Source organism: Chiroxiphia lanceolata, chromosome 1, assembly GCF_009829145.1.
Source record: "Chiroxiphia lanceolata isolate bChiLan1 chromosome 1, bChiLan1.pri, whole genome shotgun sequence".
Taxonomy (NCBI): domain Eukaryota; kingdom Metazoa; phylum Chordata; class Aves; order Passeriformes; family Pipridae; genus Chiroxiphia; species Chiroxiphia lanceolata.
Genome location: NC_045637.1, coordinates 155,224,415 through 155,245,306, shown reverse-complemented (window position 1 = coordinate 155,245,306; position 20,892 = coordinate 155,224,415). Strand labels below are relative to the sequence as shown.

Sequence of the window (20,892 nt, the reverse complement as noted above, 5' to 3'; positions counted from 1 at the left end):
CGTGGTTACCTCCAACCACTCAACTCCTGCTCCACACCCTGAACTCCTCACCTGAGGACTTTCCCAGTGGGATGAGCATGCCCTGGGCATTCCTGGAGGACGTCAGCTCTGGCCCCACCAGGTCATTGGTCTCCTCCTCATCCTCGGGCTCCTCCTTCTTGGACACCACTTGCTCAAGAAGGGGCAGGAGCACTCCCATCCCACCCACGCAGTTGACCACGTCCTGAGGGAGGGAGAGAGGGGAGAGGCCTTGCTGGGCGCTGGAGGAGGAGGTTGCACAGCCACCTGGAGTCCCCAAAAGTCACCTGTTCCCCCACACCACCCATGGTGCCCACCCTGGATGGGGCAGGCAGGTCCTCAGGGGACCCATGGGTCATGCAGGTCCTTGGTGGACCCAACACCACGTGCAGAGTCTCTGCAGGGTCCAACCAACACCCTGTGGGTGTCCTGACCTGGGCCTGCAGCCTGGGAGGGTCCCACCTGTCCCCACGCCATGGGGTGGACGTGTCACCCTGTGCCCACCGTACCTTGACGTCCCAGTTGACCACCTTGTGCCCCGTCAGCCTCCCGTCCAGGCCGTGGCTGGGAGAGAGGTCCAGGCAGATGTTGTTCCTGCAGGCCTAGAGGAAAGCACCATGGGAGCATCCTCGTGCTCCTGGAGATGTCCCTCACGGCACAGGGGCTCACAGCACCGTCCCTGTCCCCGGGGGGGTGCCTCTCCTCACCTGGGGGGTGTAGTACAGCAGGAGTTTGCTGCTCAGCTCCACCAGGTCCCCTTCCAGTGTAAATGGTGACATGACATTCGGGCCTGGGGGAGGAGGACTGGGGTGAGCTGGGACACGGTGGAGGAGACCCCGGTTGCCACCAGCACCTGTGTGGACATCCCCCATGTACCTGCACAGAACAGAGCCTTGACCTGGGCCTGCTGCAGAGCCTCACAGAAGATGGCCACGGAGCCCAGGTGACCCTCCAGGGAGGTGGGGCTGCCCCACTCCATGTCCTGGCTCCCGGCCGCCGTGGTGGCCACCACCCCCTCCGTGGGCAGCTGAGTGGGGGTCCAAGAGTGGGGGCCGAGGGTGGCAGGGACAGACTGGGAGCGTCCCAGCACAGGGTGTGAGGGGAAGACCAGCTCTGGGCCGTGGGGTGCCGGCGGGTGGCTGGTGGCCGTGGCAGCCGTGGTGGTGGTCCGGTGCCCCGCGGAGCCGATGCAGCAGGAGGTGAAGGACTGGAAGGGAGAAGGGTCTCGCTCAGGCCCCCATCATCCACGGGGAGGGGTCTGGCTGGGTCGGGGGGGGGGTCCTTCACCTCGTGGAGGGAGGGGAAGCGGAGCTGCGCCGTCTTCCGCAGGTGCCCGTCGGCGTAGACGCTGACGACGTTCTGGCCGAAGGGCCGGCGCCCGGCCACGTGCACGATGTCCACGCAGTGCTGGGGGCAGGGAGGGGGGTCAGGGCGGCCTGGTGGCCTCACTGCCCCCCCGGTGGTGACAGGGACGGGGACGACGCTCACCCAAGCCGAGTCGTTGAAGGCAAACTCCGGTAAGGCCACGGTCATGTAGTCCTTCTTGGTGCAGACGGCCACCACCAGCACGCCGCCGGCGGTGAAGAACGCCTCGAAGCCCGTCCCCCCAGCCGTGAAGAAGCTGGTGGAGGAGAAAAACGGTGGGGATGGTGGTGCTGCCCCTCCTCATCCTCACCTCAGCCCCTCTCAGCCCCTCCATCCACCATCACCTGTAGAGCTGCCTCCTCTTGGGCCTCGCTGGCGGCTCCAGCTCCTCCTCGCTCAGGCACACCCAGGCGTGGAAGGCGAAGGCCCCTCCGGGCCACTTCTGGATGGTGGGCACCATGATCCCGGCCATGCCCGGGCTCAGGTCAAAGCTCTGCAGCGCCCGGGGGGGCCCCTCTGCCCTGGCCATGCCCGAGAGCGCCCGGATGACGGGACACACGTAGGGATGAGGCCCCCGGCCCCGCTCGTGCCGCAGCAGCCGCAGCAGCTGCCGCAGCTCCCCGGGCCGGATGGACAGGCTGCCCAGCGCCCGGAGCAGCTCCAGCAGGTTCTGGGAGCAGGCGGTGGGCAGCGCCGGCTCGGTGCCCAGGGCGCCCAGCAGGGAGCCCACCATGCCGGCCTTGACGCACGTGAGGCGGCTGGGCAGGGAGGCCTCGCAGAGCCGCCGCAGCCACCCCGACAGGAAGACCTGGAGATCCCGGCATTCCAGCACCGGCAGCCAGGCCAGCAGGATCAGCAGGGGCTGCTCGTTGCGGATGGGACGCACCGGGAAGGAGCTGTGGTCGCCCTCCACTGCCTGTTGGAACACGAGAGGTGTTTGGAGCAGCTCCGACCCTGTGGAGAGGGTTGGACCATCCCCCAGGTCACCCTGAGCTGGAAGCAGAGACCTTGTGCATCAAACCCCTTGGAGACTCCTGTGCATCGAACCCCTTGGAGACTCCTGTGCATCGAACCCCTCGGAGACTCCTGTGCATCGAACCCCTTGGAGACTCCTGTGCATCAAACCCCTCGGAGACTCCTGTGCATCAAACCCCTCGGAGACTCCTGTGCATCAAACCCCTCGGAGACTCCTGTGCATCAAACCCCTCGGAGACTCCTGTGCATCAAACCCCTCGGAGACTCCTGTGCATCAAACCCCTCGGAGACTCCTGTGCATCAAACCCCTCGGAGACTCCTGTGCATCAAACCCCTCGGAGACTCCTGTGCATCAAACCCCTCGGAGACTCCTGTGCATCAAACCCCTCGGAGACTCCTGTGCATCAAACCCCTCGGAGACTCCTGTGCATCAAACCCCTCGGAGACTCCTGTGCATCAAACCCCTCGGAGACTCCTGTGCATCGAACCCCTTGGAGATTCCTGTGCATCAAAACCCTTGGAGACTCCTGTGCATCAAACCCCTCGGAGACTCCTGTGCATCAAACCCCTCGGAGACTCCTGTGCATCAAACCCCTTGGAGACTCCTGTGCATCAAAACCCTTGGAGACTCCTGTGCATCAAACCCCTTGGAGATTCCTGTGCATCAAAACCCTTGGAGACTCCTGTGCATTAAACCCCTTGGAGACTCCTGTGTATCAAAACCCCTGGAGACTCCCATGCATCCAGTATATCAAGACCCTCATTCACCAAGAGTCTTGGAGACCCCTGTGCATCAAGAGTTTTGGAGACCTTGTGCATCAAGCACATGAGAGACCCTTGTGCATCAGTGCTTTTGGAGATCCTGTACATCTAGAATTTTGCAGATCCTTGTGCATCCAGGATTTGGACACCTTGTGCATCAAAATTCTTGGAGACCCCCATGCATCAAAATTCTTGGAGACCCCCATGCATCAAAATTCTTGGAGACCCCCATGCATCAAAATTCTTGGAGACCCCCATGCATCAAGGATCTCAGAGACCTCCATGAATCAAGGATCTCAGAGACCTCCATGAATCAAGGATCTTGGAGATCTCCACACATCAAGCATCTTGGAGACCTCTGTACATCAAGGATCTCAGAGACCCCCATGCATCAAAGGTGTTGGAGACCGTCATGCATGAAGCATGTTGGAGACCCTCCCATGTCCAGCAGCACCAGAACAAACAGTTCCACATCCAGAAGGGCTCAAAACTCCCCAAAGCTGAGCATGACTCCAACCTAAAGATGACCCCAAGACCCCTTGGGATGAGGCTGATGGGAACCCTGGTGGGTGGAGAGAACTGAGGGGTGAGGAGGGGGGGCTGAGATCCGTCAGGAACCACCAGTGCCCAGCAGGGAGGAGAAGTGGGAAGGCTCACCATGTTGAGGAGCTCCTGGAGCAGGCGCTGGGTGGGCTGCCCTTGGCTCCTCAGCACCTCGTAGAGGTGGGTGTAGCCGATGCGCTCCTTGAACACCTCCTGCAAGCACACGGACACGTGGGACCCCTGGGACCTGCTGCTCCCACCCCGGCCCACCCGGGCAGGTGACAACACCCCAACCCATGTGCTTTTGGGGTGTCCCCTGGCTGGCTGCCCACCTTGGCCGAGGGCGAGTTGCTCATGATGGCCGTGAGCACGCCAAGGGCGTGGACCGCGATGGCGTCGGAGCCGCCGGCACCGCCCTGCAGGGACACGGGAACGGTGGGTCTGCGGAGCCCTGGGGTGGAGGGGACACCCCACCACGCCTGGGGGTCGGGTTATGGGGTGGCCCTACCCCGTACCTGCTGCAGACCATCCCTGCTCCGTGTGGGAACCTCGTCCCGGGCTTCACCCGCCTCCCGCGAGCTGCCGAGGTAGAGCTGTGGGACACGGGGGGGGGGAGTGGGACACGGGGACACAGGGACACAGGGAAGGGGGTTCGGAGGGGTCTCACCCCATGGGAGCTGCTGCAGCACAGCCACACAGCCCCAGGATCACTGAGGGCCAGGAAGGGCGAGGGGGGACACGAAGGTGTCACCAAGGGGCGACATGTCACCCTGTCCCAGGATTGTTTATGGTCAGGAAGATGGAAGGGTGAGGATGGGGATGATTCAGAACCAGGAAAGAATGGAGATGCAAGTGCCCAATTCTGGTGTCACCAAGGAGGGAGGGACAAGTCACCCTGTCCCAGGATCATTTAGAGCCAGGGAGGATCGAGATAAGGATGTCACCAAGGGTGAGGATGGAGATGAAAATGTCACTAAGAGCGACGTGCCACCCTTTCCCAGGATCATTTAGAGCCAGGAAAGGATGGAGATGAAGTTGCCCAACACTGGTGTCACCAAGAAGGGGGAGGACATCCCACCCTGTCCCAGGATCATTTAGAACCAGGAAGGGTGAGGATGGAGATGCAGGTGTCCAACCCTGGTGTCACCAAGGGAGGGGTGACACATCACCTTGTCCCAGGATCATTTAGGGTCAGGAAGGGCAAGGATGGGGATGAGGATGTCACCAAGGGGGGACATGCCACCCCTTCCCAGGACCATTTAGGACCAGGAAAGGATGAAGTTGCCCAACGCTGGTGTCACCAGGAATGGGGGGAGGACATCCCCCCCTGTCCCAGGATCACTGAGGACCAGGAAGGAGGAGAATGGAGGTGAAGACACGAAGACATTCCCAAGGGGGCCATGCCAACCTTTCCCAGGACCATTTAGAACCAGCAAGGGTGAGGATGGAGATGAAGATGTCACCAAGGGGGACATCCCACCCTGTCCCAGGATCATTTAGAACCAGGAAAGGATGGAGATGAAGTTGCCCAACACTGGTGTCACCAGGAATGGGGGGACATCCCACCCGGTCCCGGGATCATTTAGAACGAGCAAGGGTGAGGATGGTGGTGAAGGGGCCCAACCCTGGCGTCACCAAGGATGTCCCACCCTGTCCCAGGATCACTCAGAGTCAGGAAGGGTGAGGCTGGAGCTGAGGTCAGAGGCCATCCCGGAGGCCATCCCGGAGTCATCCCGTACCGTGCTGTTCTGGAGCAGGCGGATGATGTGCTCGAAGCAGTTGTTGCTCAGGAAGGTGGCCTGGAGCACCGGCCGGTCCTCGCAGCTCAGCATGGCCGGGATGGCGTCTGCACGGAGGGGAGCACGGATCAGCCCCGGCCACATCCCACATCCCAAACCCCATCCCAAACCACCCACCTACCCAGCATGAGCACCTGCAGGCCAATGGGGAGCAAGGATCAGCTCCATCCATATCCCACATCCCAAACCACCTACCCAGCATGAGCACCCACAGGCCGATGGGGAGCATGGATCAGCTCCGGCCACATCCCACATTTCAAACTCCATCCCAAAGCACCTACCCAGCATGAGCACCCACAGGCCGATGGGGAGCATGGATCAGCTCCGGCCACATCCCACATCCCACATCCCACACCCCATCCCAAACCACCCACCTATCCAGCATGAGCACCTGCAGGCCAATGGGGAGCATGGATCAGCCCCATCCACATCCCACATCCCAAACTCCATCCCAAAGCACCTACCCAGCATTAGCACCCACAGGCAGATGGGGAGCATGGATCAGCCCCATCCACATCCCACATCCCACACTCCATCCCAAAGCGCCCACCTACCCAGCATGAGCATCCACAAGCCAATGGGGACCACGGATCAGCCCCATCCCACATCCCACATCCCATCCCAAAGCGCCTACCCAGCATGAGCACCCACAGGCTCATGGGGAGCATGGATCAGCTCCGGCCACATCCCACATCCCAAACCCCATCCCAAACCACCCACCTACCCAGCATGAGCACCCACAAGCCGATGAGAAGCACAGATCAGCCCCAGTCACATCCCACATCCCACATCCCACACCCCATCCCAAAGCACCTACCCAGCATGAGCACCCACAGGCCGACAGGGACCATGGATCAGCCCCATCCCACATCCCACACCCCATCCCAAAGCACCTACCCAGCATGAGCACCCGCAGGCCCAGGAGGCCCCCGGCCGCCTCCGGCGCCGCGGGGAGGTGGGAGTTGAGGACCCTGAAATATCCGTCCAGGAGGAGCCGCAGGGACACGGGGCCGGAGCCGGGGCTGGAGCCGTGCAGGACGTGGACCACGGACACCAGGGAGCGCAGCGTGGCCTCCACCATTCCAGGGGCATTCCCATTCCCGCCCCGCTGGAGCACCCCCAGCAGCACTTCCACCGCCCCCGGGGTGACCGCCTGGAGAGCGTTGGGCTGTCGGGAGACGGGAAGGGATGGGATTTATGGAGATAGGAAGGGATGGGATTTATGGAGATAGGAAGGGATGGGATTTATGGAGATGGGAAGGGATGGGATTTATGGAGAAGGGAAGGGATGGGATTTATGGAGAAGGGAAGGGATGGGATTTATGGAGAAGGGAAGGGATGGGATTTATGGAGAAGGGAAGGGATGGGATTTATGGAGAAGGGAAGGGATGGGATTTATGGAGCTGGGAAGGGATGGGATTTATGGAGCTGGGAAGGGATGGGATTTATGGAGAAGGGAAGGGATGGGATTTATGGAGAAGGGAAGGGAAGGGATTTATGGAGAAGGGAAGGGATGGGATTTATGGAGAAGGGAAGGGAAGGGATTTATGGAGAAGGGAAGGGAAGGGATTTATGGAGAAGGGAAGGGAAGGGATTTATGGAGAAGGGAAGGGAAGGGATTTATGGAGAAGGGAAGGGATGGGATTTATGGAGAAGGGAAGGGAAGGGATTTATGGAGAAGGGAAGGGAAGGGATTTATGGAGAAGGGAAGGGATGGGATTTATGGAGAAGGGAAGGGATGGGATTTATGGAGAAGGGAAGGGAAGGGATTTATGGAGAAGGGAAGGGATGGGATTTATGAAGAAGGGAAGGGATGGGATTTATGGAGCTGGGAAGGGATGGGATTTATGGAGAAGGGATGGGAAGGGATTTATGGAGATGGGAAGGGATTTATGGAGATGGGAAGGGATTTATGGAGACGGGAAGGGATTTATGGAGAAGGGAAGGAATGGGATTCATGGAGCCTGGCACCACATCAAACCCTGGAGCTGAGATAACCCGAGGTCTCCAGGGCTCTGGGTCTGACCCACCCGACCCCGAGGGGGTAAATTGATTTAAAGCCAATTTTGGAGTTATTGATTACACATTGATTTTTAATTGCTGTGTTAATTAAAATTTATTTCCGATCGGATTTATGAATCCAAGAGTTTTCCATCCTCCATCCCAGAGCTGGATTGGGGGTGAAGCAGCAGCTTCAACTTCAAACCTTCCCATAATTGAATTATCTTACTTAATTGAATTATTTTACTTAATTGAATTATTTTACTTAATTGAATTATTTTATTTATTTATTTATTTATTTATTTAGCTTAATTCAATTATTTAAGTTAATTATCTAACTGAATGATTTGATTTCATCTAATTACTGGTTTTCATTATTTTATGGAATTATTTGACTTAATTTAATTATTTAACTTAACTATTTTATTGAATTGTTTTATTTAACCTAATTATTTAACTTAATTTTTAATTGAATCTTCTTCCTTACTTATTTTATGGAATTATTTGACTTAATCTAATTACTGGTTTTCATTATTTTACGGAATAATTTGACTTAATCTAATTACTGGTTTTCATTATTTTACGGAATTATTTGACTTAATCTAATTACTGGTTTTCATTATTTTATTGAATTATTTGACTTAATCTAATTACTGGTTTTCATTATTTTATGGAATTATTTGACTTAATCTAATTACTGGTTTTCATTATTTTATGGAATTATTTGACTTAATCTGATTACTGGTTTTCATTATTTTATGGAATTATTTGACTTAATCTGATTACTGGTTTTCATTATTTTATTAAATTATTTTACTTAATTTAATTATTTAACTTAACTATTTTATTGAATTATTTTATTTAACCTAATTATTTAATTTATTTTTTTAATTTAATAATTTTCCTTATTTTATTGAATTATTTGACTTAATCTAATTACTGGTTTTCATTATTTTATTGAATTATTTTACTTAATTTAATTATTTAACTTAACTATTTTATTGAATTATTTTATTTAACCTAATGATTTAATTTATTTTTTTTAATTTAATAATTTTCCTTATTTTATTGAATTATTTGACTTAATCTAATTACTGGTTTTCATTATTTTATTGAATTATTTTACTTAATCTGATTATTGGTTTTCATAATTTCATGGAATTATTTTACTTAATTTAAGTATTTAACTTAACTATTTTATTGAATTCTTTAACTTAATTTTTTAATTTAATCTTTTTCCTTACTTGTTTTATTATTTTACTAAATTTAGTTACGTAATTCAATGATTTAATGGTTTTTAAGCTGATCCCACCCGGATTCAGGGCTGGAATTTTAAGTATGATTTTGAAAAGCTTTGAAAAAATCCCTGGTTTAATTCCAGCCTTTGGGGTTTTATGCCTGGAATGATGATCCCAATTCTCCCCCTCCTTAAAATTACCTTGGAGCCAGAGAGGATGGCTCCAAAAAGATGGATCAGTCGGAGCTGGAGTGACTCAGGGAGCTCTTTTCCTGCTTGGAAACTCTCTGTGGGGAGGAGGAGGGAATGGGTTAATCTGAGGAGTCAACAGTAAAAAAAATTGGGGAAAAACCCCCTTTTCTACCCCAAAAAATAGGGAAAAAAAAATCCCTTTTCTGCACAAAATAACAGGAGAAAAATCCCTTTTTAACTCACAAAAAACTAGGGGAAAAATGCTTTTTTCAAACTAAAAAAATAGGGAAAAAATCTTCTTTCAGACTGAAAAAATAGAGAAAAAATTGCCTTTGTACCCTGAAAAATAGGGAAAAAATTGCCTTTGTACCCCCCAAAATAGGGAAAAAATTGCCTTTGTACCCCCAAAAATAGGGAAAAAATTGCCTTTGTACCCCAAAAAATAGGGAAAAAATTGCCTTTGTACCCCAAAAAATAGGGAAAAAATTGCCTTTGTACCCCCCAAAATAGGGGAAAAAAACCCACTTCAACCCAAGAAACAGGGAAAAAAAAAATCCCTTTTCAATACAAAGAATAAGGAAAAACATCCCTTTTCAACTCAGAAAAATAGGGGAAAATTACCTTTGTATCACAAAAAAAAAGGGGGGAAAAATTCCTTTACTGTTCAAAAAAATAGGGGGAAAATCCCTTTTCTACCTCCAAAAAATAGGGGAAAAATCCATTTTCTACCCCAAAAAAGAGGGTAAAAATTTTTCTGCAACCCCCCAAAATAGGGGGAAAAAAAAAATAATCTCTTTTTCAAACCAAAAGAAAAGGGGAAAAATTCCTTTGCACCCCAAAAAATAGGGGAAAAAATCCCCTTTTAACCCAAATCCACCCCATGTTGGTGCTGGACCTTGGTGATGATGGAGAAGATGAAGATTTCCCAGCTCTGGCTGTGCCAGATGAGGGATTTTTGTCCCCCAAAAATGGGGGTTTGTTCAAAAATCAGGGTCCCTTGGGGATTTACGGGGTGGGGGGAGTTTTAGGGGATTTTTTGCAACGGTTGTTGCCTCCGAAAGGGGGTTTTTGGGGCTTCCCCGGAAAAAAAATCCCCTTTGTGTTGATTTTTGTGGGTTCCCAGGTGGTGCAGGACTTCATTCCTGCTGTAGGATCCTGCTCCTGTTGCTGGGACGTGTGGGGCAGGTGTAGGATATCCTGGGGCAGGTACAGGATCCCATATTCCCAGGAATAGGTATAGGATATCCTGGGGCAGGTACAGGATCCCATATTCCCAGGGACAGGTATAGGATAACCTGGAGCAAGTATAGGATCCTATATTTGCCCTTGGAATCATAAAACAATCCTGGAGCAGGTGTAGGATCCCATATTCCCAGGGACAGGTATAGGATAATCTGGAGCAGGTCCAGGATCCCATATTCCCAGGAATAGGTATAGGATATCATGGAGCAGGTATAGGATCCTATATTTGCCCTTGGAATCATATAACAATCCTGGACCAGGTATAGGATCCCATATTCCCAGGGACAGGTATAGAATAACCTGGAGCAGGTACCAGATCCTATATTTGCTCTGGAATCATATAACAATCCTGGAGCAGGTACAGGATCCCATATTCCCAGGGATAGGTTTATGATATCATGGAGCAGGTATAGGATCCTATATTTGTGGGACAGGTACAGAATGACCTGGAGAAGGTACAGGATCCCATATTCCCAGGAACAGATACAGAATATCATGGAGCAGGTACAGGATCCCATATTCCCAGGAATAGGTACAGGATATCATGGAGCAGGTATCAGGATCCTATATTTGTCCTTGGAATCATATAACAATCCTGGACCATGTATAGGATCCCATATTCCCAGGGACAGATATAGGATATCATGGAGCAGGTCCAGGATCCCATATTCTGAGGGACAGGTATAGGATAACCTGCAGCAAGTACAGGATCCCATATTCCCAGGAACAGATATAGAATATCATGGAGCAGGTACAGGATCCTATATTTGTCCCTGGAATCATATAACAATCCTGGAGCAGGTATAGGATCCCATATTCCCAGGGACAGGTATAGGATGACCTGGAGCAGGTACAGGATCCTTTATTTATCCTTGGATCCTATACCTGCCCCTGAATCCCACATCTCTCCATGGATCCTACACATATTCCTGGATCCCATCCCTGCCCCAGCATCCTCTACCTCTCCACCCCTATGGATGTCATCCTGTCCCTATCCCTATCCTTGGACACTCCCCACCCCTATGGATCCCATACTGCCCCTATCCCTATCCCTGGATATTCCCCACCCCTATAGATCCCATGCAGCCCCTATCTCTGGATACTCTCCACCCCTATGGATCCCATACTGCCCCTATACATTTCCTGGACACCTTCCACCCCTATGGATCCCATACTGCCCTTATCCCTATCCCTGGACACCCTCCACCCCTATGGATCCCATAGCACCCCTATCCCTATCCCTGGATGCTCTCCACCCCTATGGATCCTATACTGCCCCTATCCTTGGACACTCCCCACCCCTATGGATCCCATACTGCCCCTATCCCTGGACACTCTCCACCCCTATGGATCCCATACTACCCCTATCCCTATCCCTGGATATTCCCCATCCCTATGGATCCCATACTGCCCCTATCCCTATCCCTGGATGCTCTCCACCCCTATGGATCCCTTACTGCCCCTATCCCTATCCCTGGACACTCCCCACTGTTATGGATCCCATATAGCCCCTATCCCTATCTCTGGATGCTCCCCACCCCTATGGTTCCCATAGTGCCCCTATCCCTATCCCAGGATACTCCCCACCCCTATGGATCCCACACTGCCCCTATCCATATCCCTGGACTTTCTCCACCCCTATGGATCCCATATTGCCCATATACATTTCCGGGATATTCCTCATCCCTATGGATCCCATAGTGCCCCTATCCTCTCCACCCCTATGGATCCCATGCAGCCCCTATCCCTGGATATTCCCCACCCCTACGGATCCCATAGTGCCCCTATCCCTGGATATTCCCCATCCCTATGGATCCCATAGTGCCCCTATCCCTGGATATTCCCCATCCCTATGGATCCCATAGTGCCCCTATCCCTGGATATTCCCCATCCCTATGGATCCCATAGTGCCCCTATCCCTGATATTCCCCACCCCTATGGATCCCATAGTGCCCCTATCCCTGGATATTCCCCACCCCTATGGATCCCATAGTGCCCCTATCCCTATCCCTGGATCCCTATGGATCCCACAGTGCCCCCAGCCCCACCCCAGCCCCCCTTTACCTTGGAAGAAGGCGCCGAACTCGGGGGGCAAAGGGGCGGGGGCGAACTTGTATTTACTCTTCTCCTTGGAGCTGATGAATTCCCTGGAAGGAGAGAGAGGGATGAAGCGGTGGGATGGGGGGGGGGGTCGGATTTTGGGATGGGGGCGGGATTTTGGGGTCGGATTTTGGGATGGGGGCGGGATTTTGGGATGGAGGCGGGATTTGGGGCCGGGCTCACCCGCGGAGCTGCCGCCGCCAGGTCTGGTGCGGGTCGAAGAAGCCCTCGCAGAGGAGCAGCGCGTGGAGGATCCCGCTCTCCAGCTGCTCCCGCGCCCGCTCCTCCTCGGGGACATCCCGCAGCTGCCGGGAAAAGGAGCGGGAATAACCCCCTAATCCCCCCAAAAAATCCCCCTCTGGTTCAGCCCCCCCCGGAGCGCGGCATCGCCCCTAAAACAAAGCATCGCACACTCAGCGCAGCGGCTCCGCCCCAAAACACAGGGGTTAACCCCCAAATCACGGCATCACCCCCCCCCTCGAGGTCCAGCGACCCCCCAAAACTGCAGCATCCCCCCCAAAAACTGTATCGTTCCCCCCTTAAAATGTCTCATGTTGCCCCAAAACACGGGGCTGACCCCCCCCCCAAATCACAGAATCCCCCCCAAATCAAAACGTCACCCCCCCCGAAGTGCATAAACCCCCAGGAAGTCCAGCATCCCCCCCAAAAAGACATCACTCCCCTAAAAAGTGCATCACATGGCCCCAAAACACAGAGTTTAGCCCCCAAAACTGCAGTGTCCCCCCCACAAGTGCAGCACCACCCTAAAAAGTGCATCTCATCACCCCAAAACACAGGACTTATCCCCCCAAAAGGGCATCATTCCCCCCCAAAGCACATCAGCCCCCTAAAGTGCATCCCATCACCCCAAAACACAGGATTTACCCCCCAAATCACAGCATCGCCCCCAGAGTGCATCATCCCCCCAAAAGCATCACCCTCTCAAATTCCAATATCCCCCCAAATTCCAGCATTCTTCCAAAGTCCAGCATCCTCCCAAAGTGCATCATTGCCCCCCAGAGTGCATCATATCACCCCAAACCCCAGGATTTATCCCCCCAAAGTGCATCACCCCCCCTGAAATCTGGCATCCCCCCAAATTACAGCATCCCCCCCAAAAAACTGCATCATTCCCCCCCCAAAAGCACATCACCTCCCTCAAATCCCAGCAGTACCCAACCCAAACCCCTCACCACCCCAAAAAAGTGCATCCCATCACCCCAAAACCTCAGGATTTACCCCCCCAAATCCCAGCTTCACTCCCCTAAAAAGTATCACCCCCAAAGTCCAGCATCCCCCAAAACACAGCATAACCCCCAAAAGGGCATCATTCCCCCCTAAAACATCACCCCCCAAATCCCAGCATCCCCCCCAAAACACTTCATTCCCCCTCAAAGCACATCACCCAAAACCTCAGGATTTACCCCCCAAAGTCCAGCATCCCCCAAAACACAGCACAACCCCCAAAAGTGCATCATTCCCCCTAAAGCACATCAACCCCAAAAGTGTATCCCATCACCCCAAACCCCAGGATTTACCCCCCAAATCCCAGCTTCACTCCCCTAAAAAGCATCACCCCCAAAGTCTGGCATTCCCCAAAACCCAGCACAACCCCCAAAAGGGCATCATTTCCCCCAGAGCACATCAACCCCAAAAGTGCATCCCATCACCCCCAAACCCAGGATTTACCCCCCAAATCCCAGCATCACTCCCCTAAAAAGCATCACCCCCAAGGTCCTGCATCCCCCAAAACACAGCACTCCCCCCAAACTTCATCACCCCCTCCCAAATCCCATCAGCCCCCAAATCCCAGCATCCCCCCAAAACACTTCATTCCCCCTCAAAGCACATCACCCAAAACCTCAGGATTTACCCCCCCAAATCCCAGCATCACTCCCCTAAAAAGAATCAGCCCCAAAGCCCAGCATCCCCCAAAACCCAGCACAACCCCCAAAAGTGCATCATTCCCCCCAAAGCACATCAACCCCAAAAGTGCATCCCATCACCCCAAACCCCAGGATTTACCCCCCCAAATCCCAGCTTCGCTCCCCTAAAAAGCATCACCCCCAAAGTCTGGCATCCCCCAAATCACAGCACCCTCCCCAAAGTGCATCACCCCCCCAAAAAGTGCCCCGTTGCCCCCCCAAAAGTGCCCCCAGCCCCCGTGCCCACCTTGTCCCCGCAGACCCGCAGCAGCCTCAGCACCTCCGCCAGGAATCCCGGAGTTTTGTCCGCCTGGATGTTCTCCGGGTTCCTGGGAAAGAAAACATCGGGAAGGGGGGATTCCCCTCGGGAGGGGGGGGAGACGGGAAAATTTCGGGGAGCAGATGGGATTTGGGGGGTAAATAATGTGTTTTTCGGGGTAAACGCCGTGTTTTGGGGCGGGGCGACGCACTTTTTGGGGAGGATTCGACACTTTGGAGGGAGGGGAGGGATGGGATTTTGGGGGGAATGCTGGGATTTGAGGGGATGCTGGGATTTGGGGGGATGCTGGGATTTGGGGGGGAAGGCTAGGATTTGGGGGGAATGCTGGGATTTGGGGGGGAATGCTGGGATTGGGGGGGATGCTGGGATTTGGGGGCGGAATGCTGGGATTTCATGGGGATCCCAAAGTCACGAACTCTGGTGGGACGCTGCCATTTGGGGGGGGTAAATGCTGTGTTTTGGGGCTTTGGAGGGTTCCTGTGTTTTGGGGGCTCATGACCCGCCTTTGGGGGGTGTCATATTTTGGGGGACGCTGGACTTTTGGGGGGGGGGGTGTGATGCACTTCGGGGGGGATACTGTGATTTGGGGGGTAATTACCGTATTTTGCGGTGATGGGATGCACTTCAGTGGGGGGTGATGCACTTTTGGGAGGGGTGACACAATTTGGGGGGGGGTTAATCCTGGGTTTTGGGGTGATCTGATGCACTTTTGGAGGGGGATGAAGCACTTTTGGGGGGGGTGACATGATTTGAGGGGGGTAAATCCTGTGTTTTGGGGTGATGGGAGGCACTTTAGGGGGGGGATGATGGACTTTTTGGGGGGTTGATGCACTTTAGGGGGATGATGATGCACTTTGGGGGGGTGACATGATTTGGGGAGGTGAATTCTGTGTTTTGGGGTGATGGGATGCACTTCAGTGGGGGGGATGATGCACTTTTGGGGGTGGGATGATGCACTTTGGGAGGAGTGACATGATTTGGGGGGGGGTAAATCAGATCCTGTCCTGGATCTGATGCACTTTAAGGGGGGGATGATGCAGTTTTGGGGGGGGGGTGACATGATTTGGGGGGGTAAATCCTGTGTTTTGGGGTGATCTGATGCCATTTAGGGGGATGATGATGCACTTTTAGGGGGGTTGATGTGATTTGGGGGGGTAAATCCTGTGTTTTGGGGTGATGGGATGCACTTCAGGGGGGGATGATGATGCACTTTGGGAGGGGTGACATGATTTGGGGGGGTTAATCCCGTGTTTTGGGGTGATCTGATGCCCTTTAGGGGGATGATGATGCTTTTGGGGGGGGGGGGGGGGAAGGTGCACTTTTGGGAGGTGTGATGCACTTTGGGAGGGGTGACACGATTTGGGGGGGGGTAAATCCTGTGTTTTGGGATGATCTGATGCACTTTAGGGGGATGATGATGCACTTTGGGGTGGGATGATGCACTTTTGGGGGGTGTGATGCACTTTGAGAGGGGTGACACGATTTGGGGGGGGGGTAAATCCTGTGTTTTGGGGTGATCTGATGCACTTCAGGGGGGTGATGATGTGCTTTTTGGGGGAGGAATGTCGTGTTTTGGGATTTCCTGGGGGGAGGGTGATGCATCTCAGGAAAGGACCCTTTGTTTTTTGGGATGCTGTGTTTTTGGGGATGCTCTGCTTTTGGGGAGCAGGGTGTGCATCCCACAGGACACCACGATGCTTTGGGACCGTGGCAAACTGGGACCAGCACCACTGGGACCAGTTTGGTCCCTTCAAAGAGGGGGTTCTTCCCTTTTTGGGGGGGGGCACAGGACCAAGAGATGGGGGTGTCTGTGGGGCTGCCCCAGATCCTGCTGCTCTGGGATGGGAACGGGAATGACTGGAATGGGAACGGGAGGCCGGAGGGGGCCATGGGGGGGGTCGGGGTGACCTCGGGGGGGTGTCACCCACCTGCAGATGATGCTGAAGAACTTGAGGAGCAGCAGGGCCTGGCCCAGCCCGGCCCCCCCGCCCTCCTCCCGCGGGATCAGGGCCACGCTCTGGCCCAGCCTCTGGATCAGCACCTGGAGCACTTCCCGAGGGAGCACCGGGATCTCCGACACCGCCTCCTCCGGCCTGGGGGGGGAGGGGGGCACAGGATGTGACCCCACAGCCCCCACAACCCCCACAACCCTCACAGCCCCCCCGGCTCACACCGGATGGGGGAAACCACCGGGGGCGGAGGAGCCGGGACAGGACGAGCCCAAATTTGGCAAAGCCCGAATTTAGGGTGAGTGACACTGAGTGACAGCACCCCCCCACACACAGGGTGTCACGCACACAGCACCCAGGGGTGCCAGGGGGGGCTCGGGGGGGTCACTCGAGGGTGCTGGGGGGGGTGGTGTCACCCAGGGATGGCTGAGGGTCCTGCAGGGGTGCTTGGGAGTGTCACCCGGGGGTCCTGGGGGTCAGGGAGGGGTGCTGGGGGGTCTCTCAGGGGTCCTGCAGGGTCCCCTCAGTGGCACTGGGGGGGGTGTCACCCAGGGGGGCTGGGAGGGCTTCCCTCAGGGGTTCTGGGGGTCACCCAGGCTACCCAGGGGTGCTTGGGGGGGTCACTCAGGGGTGCTGTGGGGTCTCTCAGGAGTCCTGGGGGTCACCCAAGGGTGCTGGGAGGGGTCACTCAGGAGTCCTGGGGGTCACCCAAGGGTGCTGGGAGGGGTCACTCAGGGGTCCTGGGGGTCACCCAAGGGTGCTGGGAGGGGTCACTCAGGGGTGCTGGGAGGGGTGTCCATCAGGGGTGATGGAGGGGGGGGTCACCCAGAGGGGTGCCAAGCAGGGATGTTGGGGGTCCCCCAGAGGTGCTGGGGGTCATGCAGGGATCCTGGGGGTCCCTCAGAGGTTATGGGAGGGGGTCACCCAGGGATCCTGGGGGCTCCTTCAAGAGGGCTGGGGGTTGTCACCCAGGGGGTGCTTGGGGTCACGCAGAGGTGCTGGTGGGGGTCCCTCAGGGGTGCTGGGGTGTCCCCCCGGGTGCTGGGGGTCCCTGACCTGCGGGGCTCCAGCGAGGGCAGGGCGATGACCCTCTCGAAGCTCATGACGAAGTTCTCCAGCCACTGCTGCAGGTACGACACGTCCTTCTGCGGGGGAGGGAGGGGCTGCAGCCACTGGCCAATCACAGACCACCCCGAGCCCCGCCCTGGCCAATCACAGACCACCCTGAGCCCCGCCCTGCATCCATCAGCCAATCAGCAGCCAGAGAAATCAAGCCACGCCCCCTCAGGAGCAGCTGGCCAATAGGGGCTGGGGTGTGACCACAATGCTGGGAGCCACCGACCAATCAGAGCCCAGAGAAACAAAACCTGTGGACTCACTGACCAATCAGCATCCAGAGCCACACAACCTGTGGGAGCTTGCTGACCAATCAGCACAACCTGTGGGAACTTGTTGACCAATCAGAGCCCAGACCAGCACAACCTGTAGAGCTCCTGACCAATCAGAGCCCAGAGCCACACAACCTGCGCAGATGCTGAACCAATCAGAACCCAGAGTAAGAACAACCTGCGGACTCGCCGACCAATCAGGTGCCAGAGCAGCACAACCAATTGGTCAGCAGCTCCTGACCAATCAGCATTGAGAGCAGCACAACCTGTGGGAACTTGCTGGCCAATGAGCACAAGCTGTGGAGCCACCAGCCAATCAGAACCCAGAGCAGCACAACCTGTGGACTCGCTGACCAATCAGCTCACAGAGCACCTGTCCCCTAAATGCAGCACCAGCCAATCAGGGCAGAGCCTCCCCCCCCCAACACCACCCGAGGTTGTGCAACAAGTGGTGACAGTGGTGACATCGGTGACACCGGGGACCTCAGCCACTCACCCCGGGCTGGGCACCCCCACCCAGAGCACCCTGGGGTCACCACGGCCCTGAGCACCCCAAAGCAGCACCTTGGGGTCACTCACATCCCCAAAAACCCCAAAGCAGCACCCTGGGATCACCCACTTCCCCAAAAACCCCAAAGCAGCACCTTGGGGTCACTCACTTCCCCAAAAACCCCAAGGTGGCACCGTCAGCACCTGAGCACCCCAGCACATCAACCTGGGGTGACCCTCAGCCCTGAGCACCCCAAGGTGACACCACGGGGTCACCCCCGGCCTCGTGCATCCCATTGTGGCACCTTGGGGTCACTCATGTCTCCAGGAACCCCAAAGCAGCACCTTGGGGTCACCCACAGCCCTGAGCACCTCAGGACATCAACCTGGGGTCACCCACAGCCCTGAGCACCCCAAAGCAGCACCCTGGGGTCACCCACAGCCCTGGGCACCTCAGGACATCAACTTGGCGTCACTCATGTCCCTGAGCATCCCAATGTGACGCCTTGGGGTCACCCACAGCCCTGAGCACCTCAGGATATCAACTTGGGGTCACTCATGTCCCTGAGCACCCCAATGCAGCACCTTGGGGTCACCCATGTCCCTGAGCACCCCAATGCAGCACCTTGGGGTCACTCATGTCCCTGAGTACCCCAATGTGACACCTTGGGGTCACCCATGTCCCTGAGCACCCCAATGTGACACCTTGGGGTCACCCACAGCCCTGAGCACCCCACTGTGACACCTTTGGGTCCCCCACACCCCCACGCAGCACCCTGGGGTGTCCCCCCTCGGCAGGGACCGTCCCCCCTTGGGGACATCCCTCTTCCCACGAGGACCAGCCCCCCCGGCTCCCAACTTCCCGGGCACGGAATGTCCCCCATCCCTCCCCCAGCCACCTCCTCGCCAGAGGGGACCGCGAGGGGCCCCCCAAACCCCACCCCAACCCCGTCACCGCCCGTTTCCCCCCCAAAAAAAACCCGCCTCCCCCCCCAAACCTGCCGCTCCCCCCCGAGCGCCGCATCCCTGGGGATGATCCCGGTACCTGCCCCCGGGCGTGCCCGGTGCCCTCCATGCCCCGGGCGCTGCCGCAGCGGGCCCGGCACGGCCGGAACAGGGCCGGGGGAGGGGCTTGGGGTGTTATTGTAGGGCCCCCCCGTTTTGTCGCCGCTGCCGCTTGTGCAAAGCCACCAAAAATAAAAAAAAAAAAGCCCCAGAGCGTCAGGAAGTGCCAAGTCACCCGCGGCCCCAACGGCGCTTCCTCCGCCCGCGCCGGGGGCACCGGGAACCGGGGGGACACGGGGGGGGACACGGGGGGGACAACGGGGGGACCCCCAGTGCCCACCCGGGCCGTGCCCCAGGTCCCGCTGCGGCCGCGAGGGGCGATGGCATCGCCAGGACGCCGGCACAGGGTGGTTTATCCCGGTATTCCCTGGGAATAGAACCCCAATCCTGCCCTCACCACACCAGGGAGCTGGGAAGTGTAGAAGTGATGAGTTTGCCAGTTCTCAGCACCACGATGTTCCCTGAGCGCCCACCCGGAGCTGACATCCCAAAATTCCCTGAGCACCCACCCGGAGCTGACATCCCAAAATTCCCTGAGCATCCACCTGGAGCTGGTCTCCCCAGTTCCCTGTGCACTCATCCAGAGCCTGTGTCCAAAATTCCCTGAGCACCTACCCAGAGCCGGCATCCCAAAATTCCCCGTGCATTCACTCAGAGCCGGTGGCCAAATTCCCTGAGAACCCACCCAGAGTTGGTGTCCCAAATTCCCTGAGCACCCACCTGGACCTGACATCCCAAAATTCCCTGGGCACCCACCCAGAGCTGACATCCCAAAATTCCATGTGGCACGAGGGGCGACGGCATCGCCAGGGTGCCAGCACGGGGTGTTTTATCCCGGTATTCTCGGGAAACACAACCCCAATCCTGCCCTCACCAACCGCGGAGCGATGAGTTTGCCAGTTCTCAGCACCACAATATTCCCCAAGAGCCCGTCTGGAGCCAGCATCCCAAAATTCCCCGTGCACCCACCTGGAGTTGGAGTCCCCAAATTCCCCGAGCACCTGGAGCCGGTGTCCCAAGATTCCCGGCGTCCCAAGATTCCCGGTGCCCGCCCCGTCCCCGCGGGTGCCCGTGCCAGCCGTCGGTGCCTGTCCCAGCCGGTCCCGGCTGGCAGAGCCTGTTGGGTGGCTTTGGCTGTTCCAGCGCGGAGCCGCCTGGGAATGCCAGGCCGGGAATGCCGGGCCGGGAATGCCGGGCCGGGAATGCCGGGCCGGGAATGCCGGGCCAGGGCCGGGAGCAACGGAGCGCCCGGAACGGGGCCGGGGACAAAGCCACCGCATTGTCACCTGCCCGCCACTGAGGGTCGCAGGGTCACAGCGGGGGGATCACATTCCTGCCATCCCATCTGGGGGGTGGGACAACACGGTTGGTACAGCCTCGGCATGGCAGGGCCACCCCTGGGGACACCGATGTCCCTGCCATCCCTGGGGACATCCCCATCCCTGTCAGTACCGGGGCCATCCCTGTCCCTGCCACCCCTGGGGACACGCGCTGTGTCCCGTTTTGAAGCCACAGAGATAACGCGGCCGTTCCCGGAGCGCTGCCCTCATCCGGTGTCACCA

At 56.1% G+C, this 20,892-nt stretch overlaps 1 protein-coding gene across 1 annotated transcript in view; it reads right to left on the bottom strand.

Annotated features, from left to right (window-relative positions):
• The window catches only part of NBEAL2 (neurobeachin like 2), a 44,998-nt gene that overhangs the window by 20,064 nt on the left and 4,042 nt on the right, over positions 1–20,892 (bottom strand). The window contains exons 2-19 of the mRNA XM_032707750.1: positions 17,445–17,533; positions 16,368–16,532; positions 14,407–14,488; positions 12,418–12,539; positions 12,199–12,281; positions 8,902–8,987; positions 6,360–6,630; positions 5,403–5,509; positions 4,179–4,256; positions 3,996–4,079; positions 3,778–3,876; positions 1,728–2,299; positions 1,507–1,639; positions 1,306–1,425; positions 895–1,225; positions 726–808; positions 528–620; positions 52–223 (exon numbers count right to left, since the gene is read on the bottom strand). Coding sequence (XP_032563641.1) covers positions 52–223; positions 528–620; positions 726–808; positions 895–1,225; positions 1,306–1,425; positions 1,507–1,639; positions 1,728–2,299; positions 3,778–3,876; positions 3,996–4,079; positions 4,179–4,256; positions 5,403–5,509; positions 6,360–6,630; positions 8,902–8,987; positions 12,199–12,281; positions 12,418–12,539; positions 14,407–14,488; positions 16,368–16,532; positions 17,445–17,533 — 2,770 coding nt within the window. The remainder of the gene's footprint in view (positions 1–51; positions 224–527; positions 621–725; positions 809–894; positions 1,226–1,305; positions 1,426–1,506; positions 1,640–1,727; positions 2,300–3,777; positions 3,877–3,995; positions 4,080–4,178; positions 4,257–5,402; positions 5,510–6,359; positions 6,631–8,901; positions 8,988–12,198; positions 12,282–12,417; positions 12,540–14,406; positions 14,489–16,367; positions 16,533–17,444; positions 17,534–20,892) is intronic.